At 38.1% G+C, this 17,003-nt stretch overlaps 1 protein-coding gene across 13 annotated transcripts in view; it reads right to left on the minus strand.

The window, feature by feature from the left end:
- PARD3 (par-3 family cell polarity regulator) overlaps positions 1–17,003 on the minus strand; it is a 620,400-nt gene that overhangs the window by 193,953 nt on the left and 409,444 nt on the right. For all 13 annotated transcript variants that reach the window (XM_067470360.1, XM_067470359.1, XM_060782524.2 and 10 more), the window contains 3 exons: positions 15,825–16,010; positions 14,285–14,455; positions 3,857–4,007 (listed from right to left, as the gene is read on the minus strand). In XM_067470360.1, the coding sequence (XP_067326461.1) occupies positions 3,857–4,007; positions 14,285–14,455; positions 15,825–16,010 (508 nt within the window). The remainder of the gene's footprint in view (positions 1–3,856; positions 4,008–14,284; positions 14,456–15,824; positions 16,011–17,003) is intronic.

A 17,003-nucleotide genomic window follows, 5' to 3' on the forward strand; every position in this document is an offset into this window, starting at 1 on the left:
CAGAGTCATGTTGCAGTGCCAAATAACTGATCTGGATCAAATGGAGGCAGGGCCAGAATCCCAATATTCAGCCTTGAGTCAGTGACTACTCCTTTCTTACCCTAGCATAGGTCAATGTGATTGTTGTAAAGTACAAAGACAAAAAAGGAGAATAAAAATCATTAAACCGAGTAAGTTGTAAATACTCTTGATCTTCCATACCCACAGATTTTGCATTCACAGGTTCTACCATTTATACCTTGAAAATATTTTTTAAAATGCCATTGTATATAATATGACAAGCACCCAAGGATTTTAGTATCTACTGAGCCCTGGAAACCAAACCCTACTAATAATGTAATATAATGGACACGGTAATGCTAAATACAGAGAAAGGACACAGTGTACCTTCCTGCAAACTGGTGATTTGTAGTTATGCTGGACTACATTCACAATTATTTTCAGCCAGCATGGCCAGCCAAGAGCTTGTAGTCAATGGTGTGGGTGTTAAAATATGTATTGTAGACATTGATAGGGAAGACTGACAGAAAAGAGTATGTAATCTATACCAATTCTATAAATAAATTAATATAATTTCAAGTGATAGAAAGACTTTAAATAGAAGAAAGAATGGTTCTGGAAAACTGAAATGTCTTGTCAATATAGTCGTGTACATTAATGCAGAAGTGTCTTGAAATGAGCGATTTCTTTCAGGAAGATGGACACACAATTGCTGTATATTGATTAGCTCTGAAATCAAATTACCACAGGTAGCTTGGTTCAAAAGCAAGTAAGTAAATAAAGAACCAAGCAAACACACTGAAATTTTAAGCTCCAAATTAACCTCACCATAACACTCAAATTAGTTGACTAAAAATAACCTACTTTTAAAAACACTGAACCTCTTCACTGCATGTGTATTTATCAATTTTCATCATAAACTTAATTATTGTGCAGAGATTAAAAGAACTAGCAGATTTCAGGCTGCTGAGATTTTGCTGGTGAAGCTCAATGCATCTTTTCCGACTAGTCTCAGCAGGTGGCCACAATGAATGCTTTGGGGTTTCTTTTTCCATTTATATACAGCAACGTAAGAAACACAGTTGCAGCTAGGAAATAATTACAGGGAAATGTTAACCTTCAGAGAACACGAGGAAGATCCCTGTAGGAATGAAATCTGTCTAAAGCTACAACTTAAGGTATCATTTCTTCATTATCATCAAAGTAAATGTTGTATCCTTATTAATCCCTGTTAGACCAATGGAACACCGTGCTTACTTGTTAACATCATTTATTCTCTCTCGTCTTGGTCACTACTACTCGAAGTTTGTAAGTATGTGAGGACAACTATTTCTTAGGAAAGTTTCTAAAAGCTGCCCAGACACCTCTTATTTTGCTTATTTTAATCTTACTTCATCTCCAAAATATGAGATATTCAACATTATGATTCCTTTCAGCAATCTAGTGCATCAACGCAGGACAACATGGAGATATCAGACACCTGATGTAGCTGCTGAGCAGCCAGCTGTTCCTGTGCACTAGTTACATCTCCAAACATGAAGTTAACATCCTCCTGGCCTCAATGGAATAAGTCTGCACTAAGATGTATTATTTAGTACATGGGAGCTCATAAAGTAGTATTGCTGTGTTTCCCTCAAAACCAAAAACCACCCCTACAAAATAACATCATCCATAAAATGTTAGATACAATAACAAAGTTCTGGCAAGGATTTCAGAGGGCTGCAGAAGTTAGGAAATCTATAATGTAAGAGTATGTATATACAGTATAGAAAATTCCAACAAGCTAAGCAAGGACTGAGTTGATCTTGAAAGGAAACTCACCTGGTCTTCTCTGAATAGGTGCATGTTAATTATTATTTTACCATATTTATACCCCACTATTCTCACCCCAAACATAACAGGGAGGTGGGGAATTGGATTTATCCCTTACATAAATTTTTGGTCTTCAATTCTTATTTTATTTCTGACAATGGGGGGCTCGGGGATATGTAAGTCCAGCAACCACCATGAAGCCACAGGTTATTCATCTCAGATATATACAAAAGGTATGAGAGAAATGTAATCAATTTACTTCTAGCTGGTGACCCAGAGAACATACTACAGGAGACTGTGGCCCTCTAAAAATACTAAATTACTACTTTCATGAACTCCAACACTGAGGAAGTACCACTCCCCACTGATATAAGTGGTGGAGCTTGGATTTCAACAGCTTCTGGAAGAACTCGCTTTTTAAATCTGGCTTGGTACCTTCAAACTAGTTAAAAATAAGTCCCCCTTGAAATCTGATTTTGATGGATCCACAGTAAGAACACGTAACAATTCAGTGTGTGCTTGAAGATTCCTCTATATAACTAGTCCAGGGGTTATGGGAGTTGCAGTCCCAAACATCTGCAGGTTGGAGAAGGCTGGAGTACATGGAAGCACCCACTTTAGGAAACGTTCCTTCCTGCCCCAGTATAAGTGTCCCGTTTATAAAAAGCAATGTATAATTCACCCCCTGAAAACTATTGGCATGTTCGTGTGTCATTTAGTTGCACAAAACACCAGCTAAGCCCATGCTCGCATTGCTTTTAGCCCATGAAAGAAGCAAAGATCAAGGGATGCAAGATGGTATTCAAGTCCCAAAAAGAACCTTGCACACTGTGATCTTATGCATCTGTTCAAAGCTCATATCAACATGCCTGAGATACGGAGTGCATGAATGAAAGTTGCAAAAAGGTAAGCGAAAACCACACTAGAGCTCCCTTGCGTTTTTTGTACATCTCATGTGGTTAATCTATTTGACCCATGCACCGGTGGGATTCCAAATTGATGACAGGGGAAGGATTTCGTGGGGGTGGGAGGAAATTCATTTCCTCAAGTTAAACAAGGACATTAGGAATAGATATAGACCTGCTTTGTGCAAATTCAGAAAAAGATTTCAAAAATCCATCTATGGATATTGCTGTCCATAATGTCTGTGTCAATGCCTGGAAAGAGAGCGTTTTAGCAACTATTTAGTGTTTCAGGCTTGTAGATGAATTTAGAAATACATGGAATTTGTTATGCTGAGTATTATACCAATCAGAAATCATTCCATGTTTTAAAATTTGTAAGTCTGCGTGAAGTAAATCCCATTACGAGTTATTTGATAAAGCCAGCTGCTTCTGTGACAAAGCAAGTCTTTATTAACTAGAACTGTTAGTGGGGTGGGGGGCAACAGCTCTGCATTGCTATACAGCAAATACTAATAACCTCATTATCCACTGGGGGCCAAGCAGACAGCAGAACACTGAATTCAAACAAAGGATGCATAAAATTAGCTACATGGTTCTAAGCCTAGGGGCTCACAAGGCACATAAAGCTAGGGGGAGGGGGCACAAATAAAGAGACACCCCAAACAAATACCACACTAAACACAAATTGGATAAGATTCTCATGAGCATATCTTTTTTATATTTTTTGTTTTGGATAGGGAAGTGAAATCAATGCTGAAATACAAGTGATACATCCCTAATAATAACATTCATTGACTTTACATTTAATGAAGCAGCACCAGGCAGGTCCTCACTGACCAGTATAAAGCATTCATTTCCACTTCAGACACACATGCACAGCAAAAAACATTTCAAAATGTTCCTGTGGTTATCACTTGCTCTGCGATCCAAGACTTCATTTTATCAATGTATTGATTCACATTAAGGAGGCTGTACTCAACTCGAGACGAGGAAAGAAAGAGTAAGCTTTTAAAATGGGTTGCTACAATAATTTTCATGTGCCACCCTGCCCACATACATAATGTATCAAATGTCCATCTACAAAAACCAGGAAAACAGATGATAAACAACACATGATTAGCTGAGTCCGCTTGACTTACCCATTATCCTGTTCAAGGCAGCATTCCTGGTGGGCGAATCATTGAGGCCTTCAATCCCAGTGTACAGCGAATGGGAAATCCTACGTTCCCTGTCAACCAGTATTGACTCAATAGGGAGCTCTAACCTCGGGGGACTCCCAGGTGATTCCAACTGCATGGAAAGAAAGGGAGGGGGAAATCAGTGCTGAAGGTCCATTTAACAGCATGGGGGGACAATAACAACTTGCCAGAGGCCCAGCCCTGGCTGGGCACCAAATGAGCTAGAACTTTTCACCCTGGACCACAATAATTTGCATTGACAGCACTGCTTAATGACTAACTTTCTGTGCCACTTTACAATGCATCTCCCATGGAGCCTTGTCGGACTCCATCCCTCTTCACAGGAAAACACACACACACACACAAACCAGTAACTCACAATTTAGTTTATATTTATTACACATTTCCTTGGGCATACCAGTGTTTTAAAACCATATGGCTAGATGGTTTCAGAACAGGATTTTGGGGGATTTTTTTTTTTCAGGGCTGGTGTATGTGGGCTTTTTGTTTGCTTGCTTTTGAGGCATGGATGCATGTGGAAGAAGAAAAATGATTGAAACAACATGAAATACATTGTCATTTGGAATATGGTTTCCCATCCTTTTCCAAATGGATCGATTTGCTTTCATAAACATCACCAGATTTCTGTCTTAAAATGTCACACTGAACATGGATATATCAATAAAAATCAATCCTGTTTCATATTATACTATGGTTTAGAATTAGTTTGGCTTTTTACACAGGATTTAATAAGGTCAGTGGCTTGTATTTGGTGATAGTAGAAGTGTATGACGTGAGAGGGAGAAGAGTATGTACAATGACTCTGTATGTCTGATTCTAACTTCACATTGTTGCTGGAGTGGCCAGCTTTTCTGCCAGCTTTGTTGCACACGCAAAAAAATTGCATTTTGTCCCACTTTCCCCAAACTCCTTCAGGCTAAGCTGTGGCTTTCAAAGGCCCTTGCCCAGCAGGGTGCCTCTATTCAGAATGCCATGAAAAGTCAGGGGTGAATAAGAAGTAGAGACATATATATGCTTGGATGCCTTATTTAAAAAGATGCTAAAACATGGTCTCTTCCACTGTTTTGATTCTCCAGCTGCCTACATGCCCCAAACAGAGGGGCAGTGCAGAGGTAGCACTCATGATTTAGTGTTGTTCTTGTGTGCATTCAAGTTTTTTCTGACTTATGGTGACCCTAAGTCAAAACTGTCACATGCTTTTCTTGGCAAGATTTGTTCAGAAGGGGTTTGACTTGTCCCAGGTCACTCAGTAGGCTTCAATGGCTGAGTGGAGTTTGAACCCTGATGTCCAGAGTCATAGTCCAATGCTCATACTGCTACACCATATTGGATCTCCATGATCTAGTGAATAGCCACTCAATCCTGGTTTAAGCAATCATAGTGTGGGCTCAGGATTATGTTCTTCACAGCATTTTCCTCTTTCATGAATGCCATCCCTAAACCCAAATCATGTTTGAGACTCAGATCAGCACAAATGTTATTAATTCCATTCAAGTGAACTCTGACCTTTCCCTAGCCTATGACTAACAGATTTCCAATTCTCTCTATTATCAATAGCCTTGATCAGATCTTGCAAATCCATAGGACTTACTAAGCATGCACTTTACTTCAACACTGGAGCCCCTTCTAAACAGCTGAATAAAACCCCACATTTTCTGCTTTGAACTGGAATATATGGCATTGTGGACTCGGATAACCCAGTTTAATGCAGATATTGTGGGATTTTCTGCCTTGATGTTCTGGGTTATATGGCTGTGTGGAAGGGCCCTAGATTTGTGTTTTGTTTTTGTTTGTTTTTGTTTTGTTTTGTTTTTGAAAGATAACCCCATTCTTCATGTGCTCTTGGGCAACTTTCAAAAATTCAAAAGTTTTAATCTTTATGTTAACATTTTCCTTCTTAGCTGCTTTGAATTTTGATTTTGAAAAGAAAAGTAACATTTTTAAAAGCTAAAAAGCAAACAAAGAGTATTTTGGGAGGGTCAGTTTTTGTTTTAATATAACTATTTGAGCACACCCTCAAGAATAAATAATATTGGTTCATGGTTGTCCTCTCCACCCAGGAAGTAATGTAGTGAAATGGTATCATTAAGGTTAGCAGTGGATCTATCCATGTTAACGGGTAAAGTCAATGCTGATAAATAAAAGTTCAAAGACATATAATTATATCAAAGTCACAATCATCCAAGTCATAGCACTTCTGATTTCTGCCTAATTGTGAAAGCAGGGTGGTGAAGAAAGCCTACAGGAAGAAAATCTACTCCTTTGAAACAAGGTGCTGTGGAAGAGTCCAACAAAAATAATAAACTGCTAAAAAAGACAAATACATGGCTCTTTCAGCAAAGCAATCAAACCCTCATGAGAAATTAGAATGACTAAACTGTGGCTCTCATGCTTGGGACATATAATGGCATGCCAAACTCATTGGAAAAGGTGGCAATACTTTGTAGAAGGCTGAAGAAAAAGGAGGGAAGCCATATTACAGATAGATGAACTGAATCGAAAAGGCCACAGTTCTGAATTGGCTACATAGGGCTGTTGGCATCTATGGCTCCTGGAGGTCTCTCATTCACCGGGTTGTCATAATTCAAAGTCTAAAGGAAAACAGCAACAGCAAAGTGTGATAGACTAAGGGAAACAGTCTGTGAAAACAGACTTCAGGAGCATTATTTCTAAGGAATGCAAAACACAAAGGGATAAACCTGGGTGTGCAGGATTTGTGGTAAATGGAGAACTCTAGGATCTATTCTGAGACTTGGAACCATGTAACATTCAGGTGATCTCACCATACCAGAATGATGGATACCCCAGGGCATTCACAAAACTTGCAGCACTTCAAAGTGGGAGAAGTATAATGGGAGAACATTGGAGGAAGTATTATTTCTGTTCAAAGCTATCGTCTTTTTAATATAAATGAGATATTTAATGAAGTTCTGAATTGTAGTCTTATCTTTCTTCGGTTTGATCAGCACTGGGGAGATTTACTGCATTGAAGGGTCAACACAATTACAATTGAAGGCACGTCATGCTGCAGGAGAATAATAAACTTGCCGTGCAAGTGAATTAGACTCAATAAGGTTTAAATTGTGAAATGAGGATTTGTTTTATTCAGGTTTTTTCTGACCTAAATTGCAGATTACAACTGACAGCTCTACTGAAAAGTAAATTAAACAATATACAAAGGCTCTGATGTAAAAGAATCAAAGGCAAATTTAAGAAGAAGAAAAAATGTAAAAAAAAATTGAAATGCTATTAAAATAGAGAAAGAGGGATACAATATCCAGGGACAGAAGTTGTATGCCAAGTATATTTGTGCAGACGAACTCTACTTTGTTTTAACTTTCTTCAAACAATGGATGAAAATTAGTCTAAATGACAAACATGACTTATTTCCCCAAGGAAATGGGACTGTATCTTCAAGTTTATATAACAAATTTCTAGTTCTTTATTAAGCCACATAATGTAGTCATTGCTTGAGAAATAATGAATATCTAAAAATGCTATTGAACTCCCAGCAGACATTTTTAAAGAAATGTGGAGAAAGCAGCAGCTTAGGATCCTACAGAGAGGAATAATCATTCACCCCAGGTAAACTAGTAAGCCTTAGTGTACAGAGGCGATAAACAAAGGCCCAATTGTTTAGATGGCTACTCTTTGAAAAGAGGACTGGAATGTCTTACCACTTTCATGGGAAAAAGCTTTATTCAGTGTCTAATTAACATATCAAAACCCAGATTTAAATCAAGACATCAACTGCCAGCCACACAAATATTTAGCTGAGGATATAATGCCTTTTATACACTAACAAAAAAAACCTTCTGAAAGTGTTGAGAAGACGACTGCACAGAAATCTTTTAAAAACACAGAGTGTTTTCTTATGCTTTTGTGTGCAAAGTTTGTCAAAGTGAATGTGTCAAAGTGAGGGCAAGGTCTGTTGATGGAAAGAGACAGAAAGTAGGGGTGGAACCAATCAAGGACAACTGTCACGTTATCGACTCTGGTAACTTTATTGCTCAGTTTAACACTGTCAAACTTTCCCTTGTTTGTGGTGTTGTCCATTGCTGACTGGCACACACTATCAGCAGGACATCTCGCATCTCGCATGGGGCTTATCAGCAGGCGCTCTCAGTGGGATGCTCAAAACTTGGCATATCAAAAAACCTCACTCTGTGGCCATCAGTATGCCTCTCTCCTCCCTCCCTCCCTGTGCTCACCTCCATTTCTAAGTCATAGAGCTGGCATTGTCCATAGATGCCGCCAAGGTCATGTGGCTGGCAGGACTGCATGGAGAGCTATTACCTTACCTACTTACATTTGTAATGTTTTCAAACTGCTAGGTTGGCAGAAGCTGGGGCTAACAGTGGGAGCTCACCCCATGCCTGGATTCGAACCGCCGACCTTTTGGTCAGCAAGTTCAGCAACTACCCTTAAATATATTATCAAAACAGGCACAATGAATATTATTGAAATAATGTAAATCAAGAACTTTAAGAAATACAGTAGATTCAATTAACTGGTCCATGAAGATTGGCAGATTGGCAGATAAATGTAGTTTCTGGTTGCTTAAGTGTCGCTAATAAAAATCAGCCTAACTAATACCACACACCATGCTCTATCATATCATAAACTCTGTATTGACTTGATATTAACACTGAAATATAATAGTTAAAAACAAATAAAGACAAACATAACACCATTTTAATGTATTATAGAAACAGCTTTTTATTTAAAGCATTCTTTATTTTATTTTTGTGCTGGTTGCTTGAATTCTAGTTAACTGGGAGTTTTCTGTATGTTAGTTAGAAAGCAATCTTCTAACTAACAATCTGCTTCCCAGCACACACAGTGCATGATGAGAGAGCCAGGAATTACCCAGGCAAGACCAGGAGCTCTTCAAATGTTAAATCCCAAGCAAACGTTTTCCCAAGAAACAATCTGTGGCATTTGAAGATTGGGCTTGAAGGCAGAAAGGGGACATGAATGTATGGTTGGTTGAGAGCTGCAGTAAGGAGAGTGACAGAAAAAGAACCCATATCTACCAAAATCTTATACAGTAGAGTCTTGATTATCCAACATAAATGGGCCGGCAAAATGCTGGATGAGCAAAAATGTTGAATAATAAGAAAGGATTAAAGAAAAGCCTATTAAACATCAAATTACATTATGATTTTACAAATTAAGCACCAAAACACCGTGTTTTACAACAAATCGACAGAAAAAAGCAGTTTAGTACATGGTAACGTTGTGTAGTAATTACTATATTTACGAATTTAGCACCAAAACATCACAATGTATTGAAACAGCTTTGAATCCAGGCGGGAGGCAGACTGGGTTGGATAATACAGAATGTTGGATGCATGAAGATTGGATAAGCGAGACTCTACTGTATTTCAAAAATACAGCGAGAAGTATTGATGCAGGGCAGGGGTTGCCAACTGTGGTGGGTTTCAGGTGCTGGCTTGTGCTTGGGGAACAAAACTGCTACAAAATTAAAAACAAAAGCATAAGTGAGTGGGAGTGCACTCTTGGTTTTGAAACTACATGTTTAAATGTGTGTGTGTGTGTGTATCTGAGATTGAAAGAGAATGCAGGGGAAGCCTTTAGAGTATTTAAAATGTGTATTGACACTCCTGGCGGCTTTCCAGAGGATGCATTTTACTCATCACAAAAGGTTGGTTCGGCGAGTTAAGGTAAAAACAGACTGGGAGATAAGCCAAATGATATTTTCATAAGAAGATATGGGACAACTATTCAAAAACGTTCAAAGTTTCTTAGTGAAAAATGAGCTTAACTGGTTTATTTGAATTGCCATATTTATTTTGCCACACAATCCTGTTGACTTTGTACTCATGGGTTAAAACACTGGTTCAGCTTGTGGGGGAAGGGGTAGATGGTTTACTTTTAAGAATCCTCAGGATGTTAAAGTGGAAGAAGGTAACTGGAAAAGCTAATGATAAAAAGCGTAAGTATCTTGGAATAACCTTGAGGAGACCAAGTATAATCAGACTATACTTCATAATTTAGAGTGCATAACACAGCGGCCTTGCATGTATTGCTAGACTACAATTCTTATTTGCGTTAACCAACATATCTAATGGTGAGGGATCATGGTAGGTGGAGGACAACACATTGAAATAAGATACAATACCATTAAAAACAAAACAAAGTAAGAAGTTTGCGTCTTTAACCTCATCCTCCTCTTTTTATCTCTGTGTATTTGTGTGTATGTGTGAAATACAATTCCCTTTTATAGCATTTCGAAAATGTTTATGGCATTTATAAGTATGCACTCCTTCCTCCACTGTCCTTATCTCATTCAGCAATAATTTCCTTGAAGTCATGGGGGTGGGGATTTGCTGAAATAAAAAGCAAACAAGTAAAGAGGGTGCTAATGTCTCCTCTGTGAAGGAATGACAGCTAGCAAGGAATGCAGACTTGCCATAAAGCTTATACAAAGCTTTACTGTTTATTTCACAAATCAGACAGCAAGAGGAATGCAGTCCACACTATGGGATGTTTTGTCCTCATGCAGACAATGTCATGTTTTGACTAAGGAAAAAGAGTTTGCTGCCTGGTCCTTTATCATTCTGATAAGAAGAAGCCGCTCGATAAATACTATGTAGTTGATAAATACTACCTGTTCTAACTAGAACTGGTTTGGCTCTTATCTAAAGACATGATAAAGGACAGTTAAATGGTCAATGGCATTTCTACAATATCATTATGCCGGGTGATGTATTAATAAAGTATGCCAAAATGTGCATCTGGAAATACAATGCCAAAATGGCAAGTAGTTAAATTTTCACTATCAGCTTTGCTTTGATTATCACCTGGCTGGGACTTTCAGAATGAAGGTTATAAACATTAACAGAGCAGGAACCTTGTGGTTTTTGACTGAACTTGTAATCTATTATAAACTGTAACTGGGAAGGGACACAAAATGCTGCAGGAGTTCTATGTCCAAACTACTGAGACCAGAAAACCGCTAGGGATATAAACTTTTGACTTGCTCCTTGTCTGCAGTGTGCTCCCTAGTATGGTAGAAAAGGAACTTTCCCGCATAATATTGGCACAGTATTCACATGATTCAAACCCGTTTTGCAAAATATTTCTGCACAGAAATACAGATGAGAGAGTATTGCAGGGAAAAAAATCAGCTCCAAGAAAAAACAGTTTTAATATACTGTACAAAATCTGTGGGTTCTGTACAAAAACTATTATTTTGTTTTTGCAAATAGTGTATTTGAGCAAAAACTCTTTTTTCTTGGACAGCAAAACACTTTCTTGAAACACACACCATTTTTAATGTTGTAAGCCTATGTGTGTTTCTGTATAGAAACAATTTCCTGTGCCTAGAATAATTTTGAATTTATGAACACTGGTTCATGCATTCAAAATGCATGCTGGTTCATGCATTCAAAATGCACAATATCCTTCCATTTACTCCATTCTATCCAAACGAGTTTCCTAAATGTCACTTCTGTTACCTACCAGATTCCTATAGAATTGTTATACGATTCACCATGAAGTTGTAGCATGTTTGATGCACAAAGCTCAAATGCTAAGAGAATGGGCGGAGAATCTTTGGTTTATTTTTATTTGTTTTATTTTAGGAATTCAAAGCAGCTAACAGCAACCATAACATTTTTTTTCATGTCAGGAGCAACTTGGGAAACTGCAGGTGTGAAATAATTGGTTGTCTGCAAGGATGTTGTCTAGGGGATGCCCGGATGTTTTACCATCTGGTGGGAGGCTTCTCTTTTGTCCCCACATGAGAAGTTGGAGCTGACAGACAGGAGCTCACCCCGCTCCCTGGATCTAAACCACTGACCTTTTGGTCAGCAGTCCTTCCGGCACAAAGATTTAACCCATTGTGCTAGTGGGGGCTCCTAACCATGACATAATACAAATTAAAAACCTTTTTAACCATGACATAACTCAAACCAAAACCCCCAAACACCTAAACAAACTACTCTTGGTGACAGCTACTGTACTGTTTTAATTCTTTTGTGTGTGTCAGGAGCGACTTGAGAAACTGCAAGTTGCTTCTGGTGTGAGAGAATTGGCTGTCTGCAAGGACATTGCCCAGGGGATGCTCGGATGCGTTAATGTTTTACAATCCTTGTGGGTGGCTTCTCTCATGTCCCCACTTGGGGACCTGGAGCTGACAGAGGGAGCTCGTCCTCACTCTCCCCGGATTCAAACATTCAACCTGTTGGTCATCACTCCTGCTGGCACAAGGATTTAACCCATTGCACCACTGGGGGCTCCTACTGTTTTAATGAAATAGCTAGTTAATAATTAATGTAGTTAAACTGGAACACGGTCATTTGCATTTAAACAACAGCAAAACAAATTAATGGCTGCACTGCCCTCTCCTTATAATTTATAGCTATATATATATATATATATATATATATATATATATATATATATCTGGCAAATTGGGATTATCTGAAACAGATGCATGAAACCCTCTCTGCAGTCCAAGTCACTGAAAGATGAATTTATTTTCTTCCTTTTATTACAAGGCAAATAAAGAAAACCCTTCAATTTAAATCCCCAAATGCATTAGTCTGAGGTAGTGTCATTATTCTAACAGCCAGACAAAGAAAAAGTACCCTCTGGGTTACAAAAGGCAGAAGAGGGAATTTTCAGCTTATTATCGGCTACAATGATTTCTCCAACGAAAATTCCACCTCTAGCAACACTTCTATAAGTATCCCTCATGATTCAAATCTCGACTTACAAAGTTATAAATCTTTGGAATCGGATGTAGAAAACAATTATGAAGGTGAACAAGTTGAACATAACCTTTCGCACTCTGTTTTAGCTGCGGTACCTTGATAAGATTTCAAAAGCAATACTGTTTCCCAGCACCAACCCAAACAAGTGACAGCTTGAACAGCAAGGTAACAATTTCAGCTAAGAGGTCTCTGGGTTTTCTATAACCTCTTCTGAGAACAAGAATGTATTTTAGTTTTCTGAGAGACATTGCTGAAGGGGGGGGGGGAACCAATGCAGATACCGTCTGTTCCCAAATATTAAATTCCAACCCAAAGGCAACTTGAGCAAGTTATATGCAACGACACTTCTTGATGTCCTTAAATCTGCTACACGCTTTATTTATAATCCCAGGGAGTTGTTGACATCTCATTGATCTCAGGACACATGTTCAAAATACAGTTTACTGAATCAATAAGGGAGCAGCTCTGTCATTAGGTTGAGTAAGGCAGCCATCTCAGGCCTCAGCAGATGTCAGCTGTCATGAAAGGGAAGCAAACTGTTAGTCATTTCATTTATTGCAATAATGTTTTTACTTCCAAGGAGAAGTGTCTGAGATTTTCTGCCTCAGATGCTAAATATATCGGTCGGCTTTGGTTACAATTCATTTTTTCTTTGAGACATGTGTATATGCATCTCTGTATGTTACATGCCTTCAAGTCACCTGTCGACTTATTGTGACCCCATTAATTTCATAGTATTTTCTTAGGCAAGAAACACTCAAGAGCTAGTATTGCCTGTTCTTTCCTCTGAAATATAGTCTGCAGCACCTGATATTCATCACAGTCTCCTATCCAATGATTAACCAGAGATGGCCTGCTTAGCTTCCAAGATCAGATGGGATCTGGTCCTTTTAGGGCATTTAAGCCCTTATAGTATGAGTATACACACAAAGATGAATGCTTCTTCTAAGGCAATAAAAATATCTTGGACAAGTCTCAAAAGCTTGGATTAGATTAAATAAAGCATAGCTTCCAAGAGTACACAAGATGAGTGTGTGTGTATGTGTGCCCTGCATCTACACATCCAAACATGTACAAATATGTATTACCATAAACATAACTGTATTTATAAAAAACTATTTTCATAAAAGTAAATAAATATTTACATTTAAGCATATTATTTGATATTTATACTTTTAATTTAAAATCCTGAGAAATTAAATTATACTTTTAATTTGAAATCCATTGCTTTAGAGTGGGCTGACTCCAAGTGGAACTAGAAACTGGGGTCATATGTTTTTTTTTCTCCCCAAGCTTGTTAAAATATAGAGAATTTCTTCCAAATTCAGGATGGGTGAGATCATCAGTTTTTAGATCCAATTTATTATGGAAGGTTAGGTGTCCAATATGAAGAAAATATTTTCATTATGAAACACTACACATTTTCCTTTATCAGATTGATACCACCTACCATACATCAACCAATTCTAGCTATGGTACAGAGAGAGAAAGAAGGGGTACAGCAAGTAATATCATATACACTTCTAAACTTGGCAAAGGGAGCCTCTCTTCTCAGCCCATATTTTTGCATATGAAATGAATGCTTCTGAGAGCGAATTTTTAAAAAAGGTTTCCATGCTGCTACCTCATTGACTTTGCTTATTCGCCTTGCCACAATGAGCTGAATCATTCCACGTTTGTTTCCCTCCGTGGACATGGACCGACGTAGGGTTTCCATGGCATCCTGGTTTGTCTTGCCCAATAACGATTCCCCGTTTACTGCTATTAGTTGATCATTCACTCGGAGTCTTCCATCCTGGCAAGGGAAAATGTAAAGAATAAAGGGCTTTGGCATCTTTGGTGTGGGAGGGAAAAAATCTTAATCCTCAGGCTTTATGGTAAAGTGAACACAACTATAATGGTTTTCTGAAGAAGTCATTTACAGACATAGCTTTTCTAATCATTTGCATATTTAAATTTGACATCATTATCATAATCTGTTTGCGTAAATAGGTTACTAAGTGAAATGAACAGCTATAGCTGATCCCTTCTTTCTTTCCCAAGTTCCATGGAATCCTTGAGCCATACTAGTGAAAACTATTTTAATGCCAAGCTGTCACATCCTTCTTTATACCCCACAACATCCAAAACTCGAGTGGAATGGATGGAAGTGGAGCATATACATTTGAATATCATCTTTTAAAGCACTAAGTGTGCAAAGGGTTCTTTGTTATTCAGGACTTCTGTATCTCAGAGGACTGGGGAGGCAGAAACAAACCTTTCTCCTTTGCCTGACCTGGATTCCTTTCTCACTTTGCTGTTTTCCTTAAGGGGTTTGCTCTGGCAAAGTGGATGTCTCCAACAAGCATTTCTGGTTGTCATAAAGGCAATAAATTGTCTTATTTATTAAGCTTGCCTTTTTGCCATCATGAAATGGGAGATGTGCTTGTGAAATGCTTGTGCAAAATAATACAACTATCCTAAGATATTATGTACCTTAGAACTGAGAATTTGGGAAATGTGACATTCAACAGATCTTTCTTTATTTAGTCCTGTAAACCCTGGGAATTTGTACAAGGGTGCTCATCTCACTCCCATGCATTTTGTACTCTGACTGATCAATTTTGCCTTCTGGTAGGACAGCTCTATAACTTTTTGGTTGCTTTCATTACTGGTCACTCTGTAGCTTATTTAGGTCATATTCTTCCATTTGTATGGTCAGTTGAAAGGCTTACAAATATATCAACACCAGGTCAGTATGGGGCCCTCCTTCTAGATCCACAGGATCCCTAGGATCTTGCTAAAGGACATGATTAGTTTACTGCTACTGAGAACAGCACCATTCTGTTTTCCATTTCAGAAGTTTTCCAATGTCTCAAATGTTGACCATAACCATAAACTAAAAATATAGTATTTTACAGTGTCCTGCCCACTAATTGGTAATAAAATGGGATAATAACAGTGGAATATTTTATACACATCTATAGATAGCTGGATAGATAGACCAACAGACAGATGGATGGGCAGATGAGAGAGAGAAAATAGAAACTTTAAAAATGTAAAGATATTAATCATTTAAAGGAATAACTAAGAAAAGAAAAGATCGTGGCACTAGTTATTTTCAAAAGAAACTATTTGGAGAAAGATGACAGATGTTTTAAAATACAAGTTCATCTACCACTTACTTTAGAAGCTGCTCCACCATTTATAATTGACTTGACAAAGATGCCGAGGTCTGCATGGTTCTCTTTTGACCGGTTACCTTTCACACTGACACCAAGCCCAGCTGATCCTGAATCATTAAGGGGAATCTCAAAAGTAAGGAATTCCCTGGTGCCATCAGGAGTCAGGACAAGATCTTCTTCTGCTCTCTGTCAGGAAGAGATTAACCATGGTATTATTTAAAAGGATTTGTTGTTTGCAATTATCTTCTAACTACAGCTATTAAGCTTTTTTTAAAAAAAGAACATACTGAAAGTACAATTGCCATAATAATGTCAATTGAAATTCTGTGGGGAAATCTGTGATAATGGTGCATTTGGCACCACCTTCGAATAATTCATCGAACCAGATGTGACCTCTTTCTCCTCCTCATGTGTGCACATGTATGTGTGTGAGCGAAAGAATATATATATGTATATAAACTATGACACTTTCCAAATTAATACAAACTGCAACCACTCCATTTTTCCAAACAGGAAGCAATTATCGGAAGCATTAAAACCAATGCATTTTCTCCAGCAAGTTCATTTGCCCTTTTCAAATAATAGTTTTGAATATTTATGTATTCTGAGCAGCAAGAAGGATACAAACAGCAGGCAAATGGATAAATACCCATTAGTCATTTCTACCTTGTTTTTCTTCTACAGTTGAGAGTATTAAGACACATAAAACTTCAGATGAGATCAGGTAATCGGAAACCTCTCTGTTCTTGGGTGCCAGAAAAATCATATGGGATGCAGCTGTGAGTACCTTCTTTCTTTTCACTTTCTTTTCATTTTGTTTTTTTATTTGGTCTTCCCATTTTCAAATTGCTCCTCTTTTCATGAATCCCACCCTTATTTCACAGCTCCTTCCTGATCTTGGAAGCTTAAAAAGGGTCTGGTGCGATTAGTACTAGGAAGGGAGAAACACCAAGGAATACCAGGTGGTGCAACCTGTGAGTCCCTAGATGTTTTAGCCTACAACTAAAACATCTAGAGATCCCAGCCAGTTTACCAGTTGCTAGGATTTCTGGGTGTTGAAGGCCAAAACATCTGGGGATCCACAGACTGAGAACCACTGTTTAAGGGGAAGGCAATGGCAAATCGCCTCTGACTATTCCTTGCTTAAGAAAACACAAAGAAATCCATAATTTTGCCCTA

The sequence above is a fragment of the Anolis sagrei genome, chromosome 6 (assembly GCF_037176765.1).
Source record: "Anolis sagrei isolate rAnoSag1 chromosome 6, rAnoSag1.mat, whole genome shotgun sequence".
NCBI lineage: Eukaryota > Metazoa > Chordata > Lepidosauria > Squamata > Dactyloidae > Anolis > Anolis sagrei.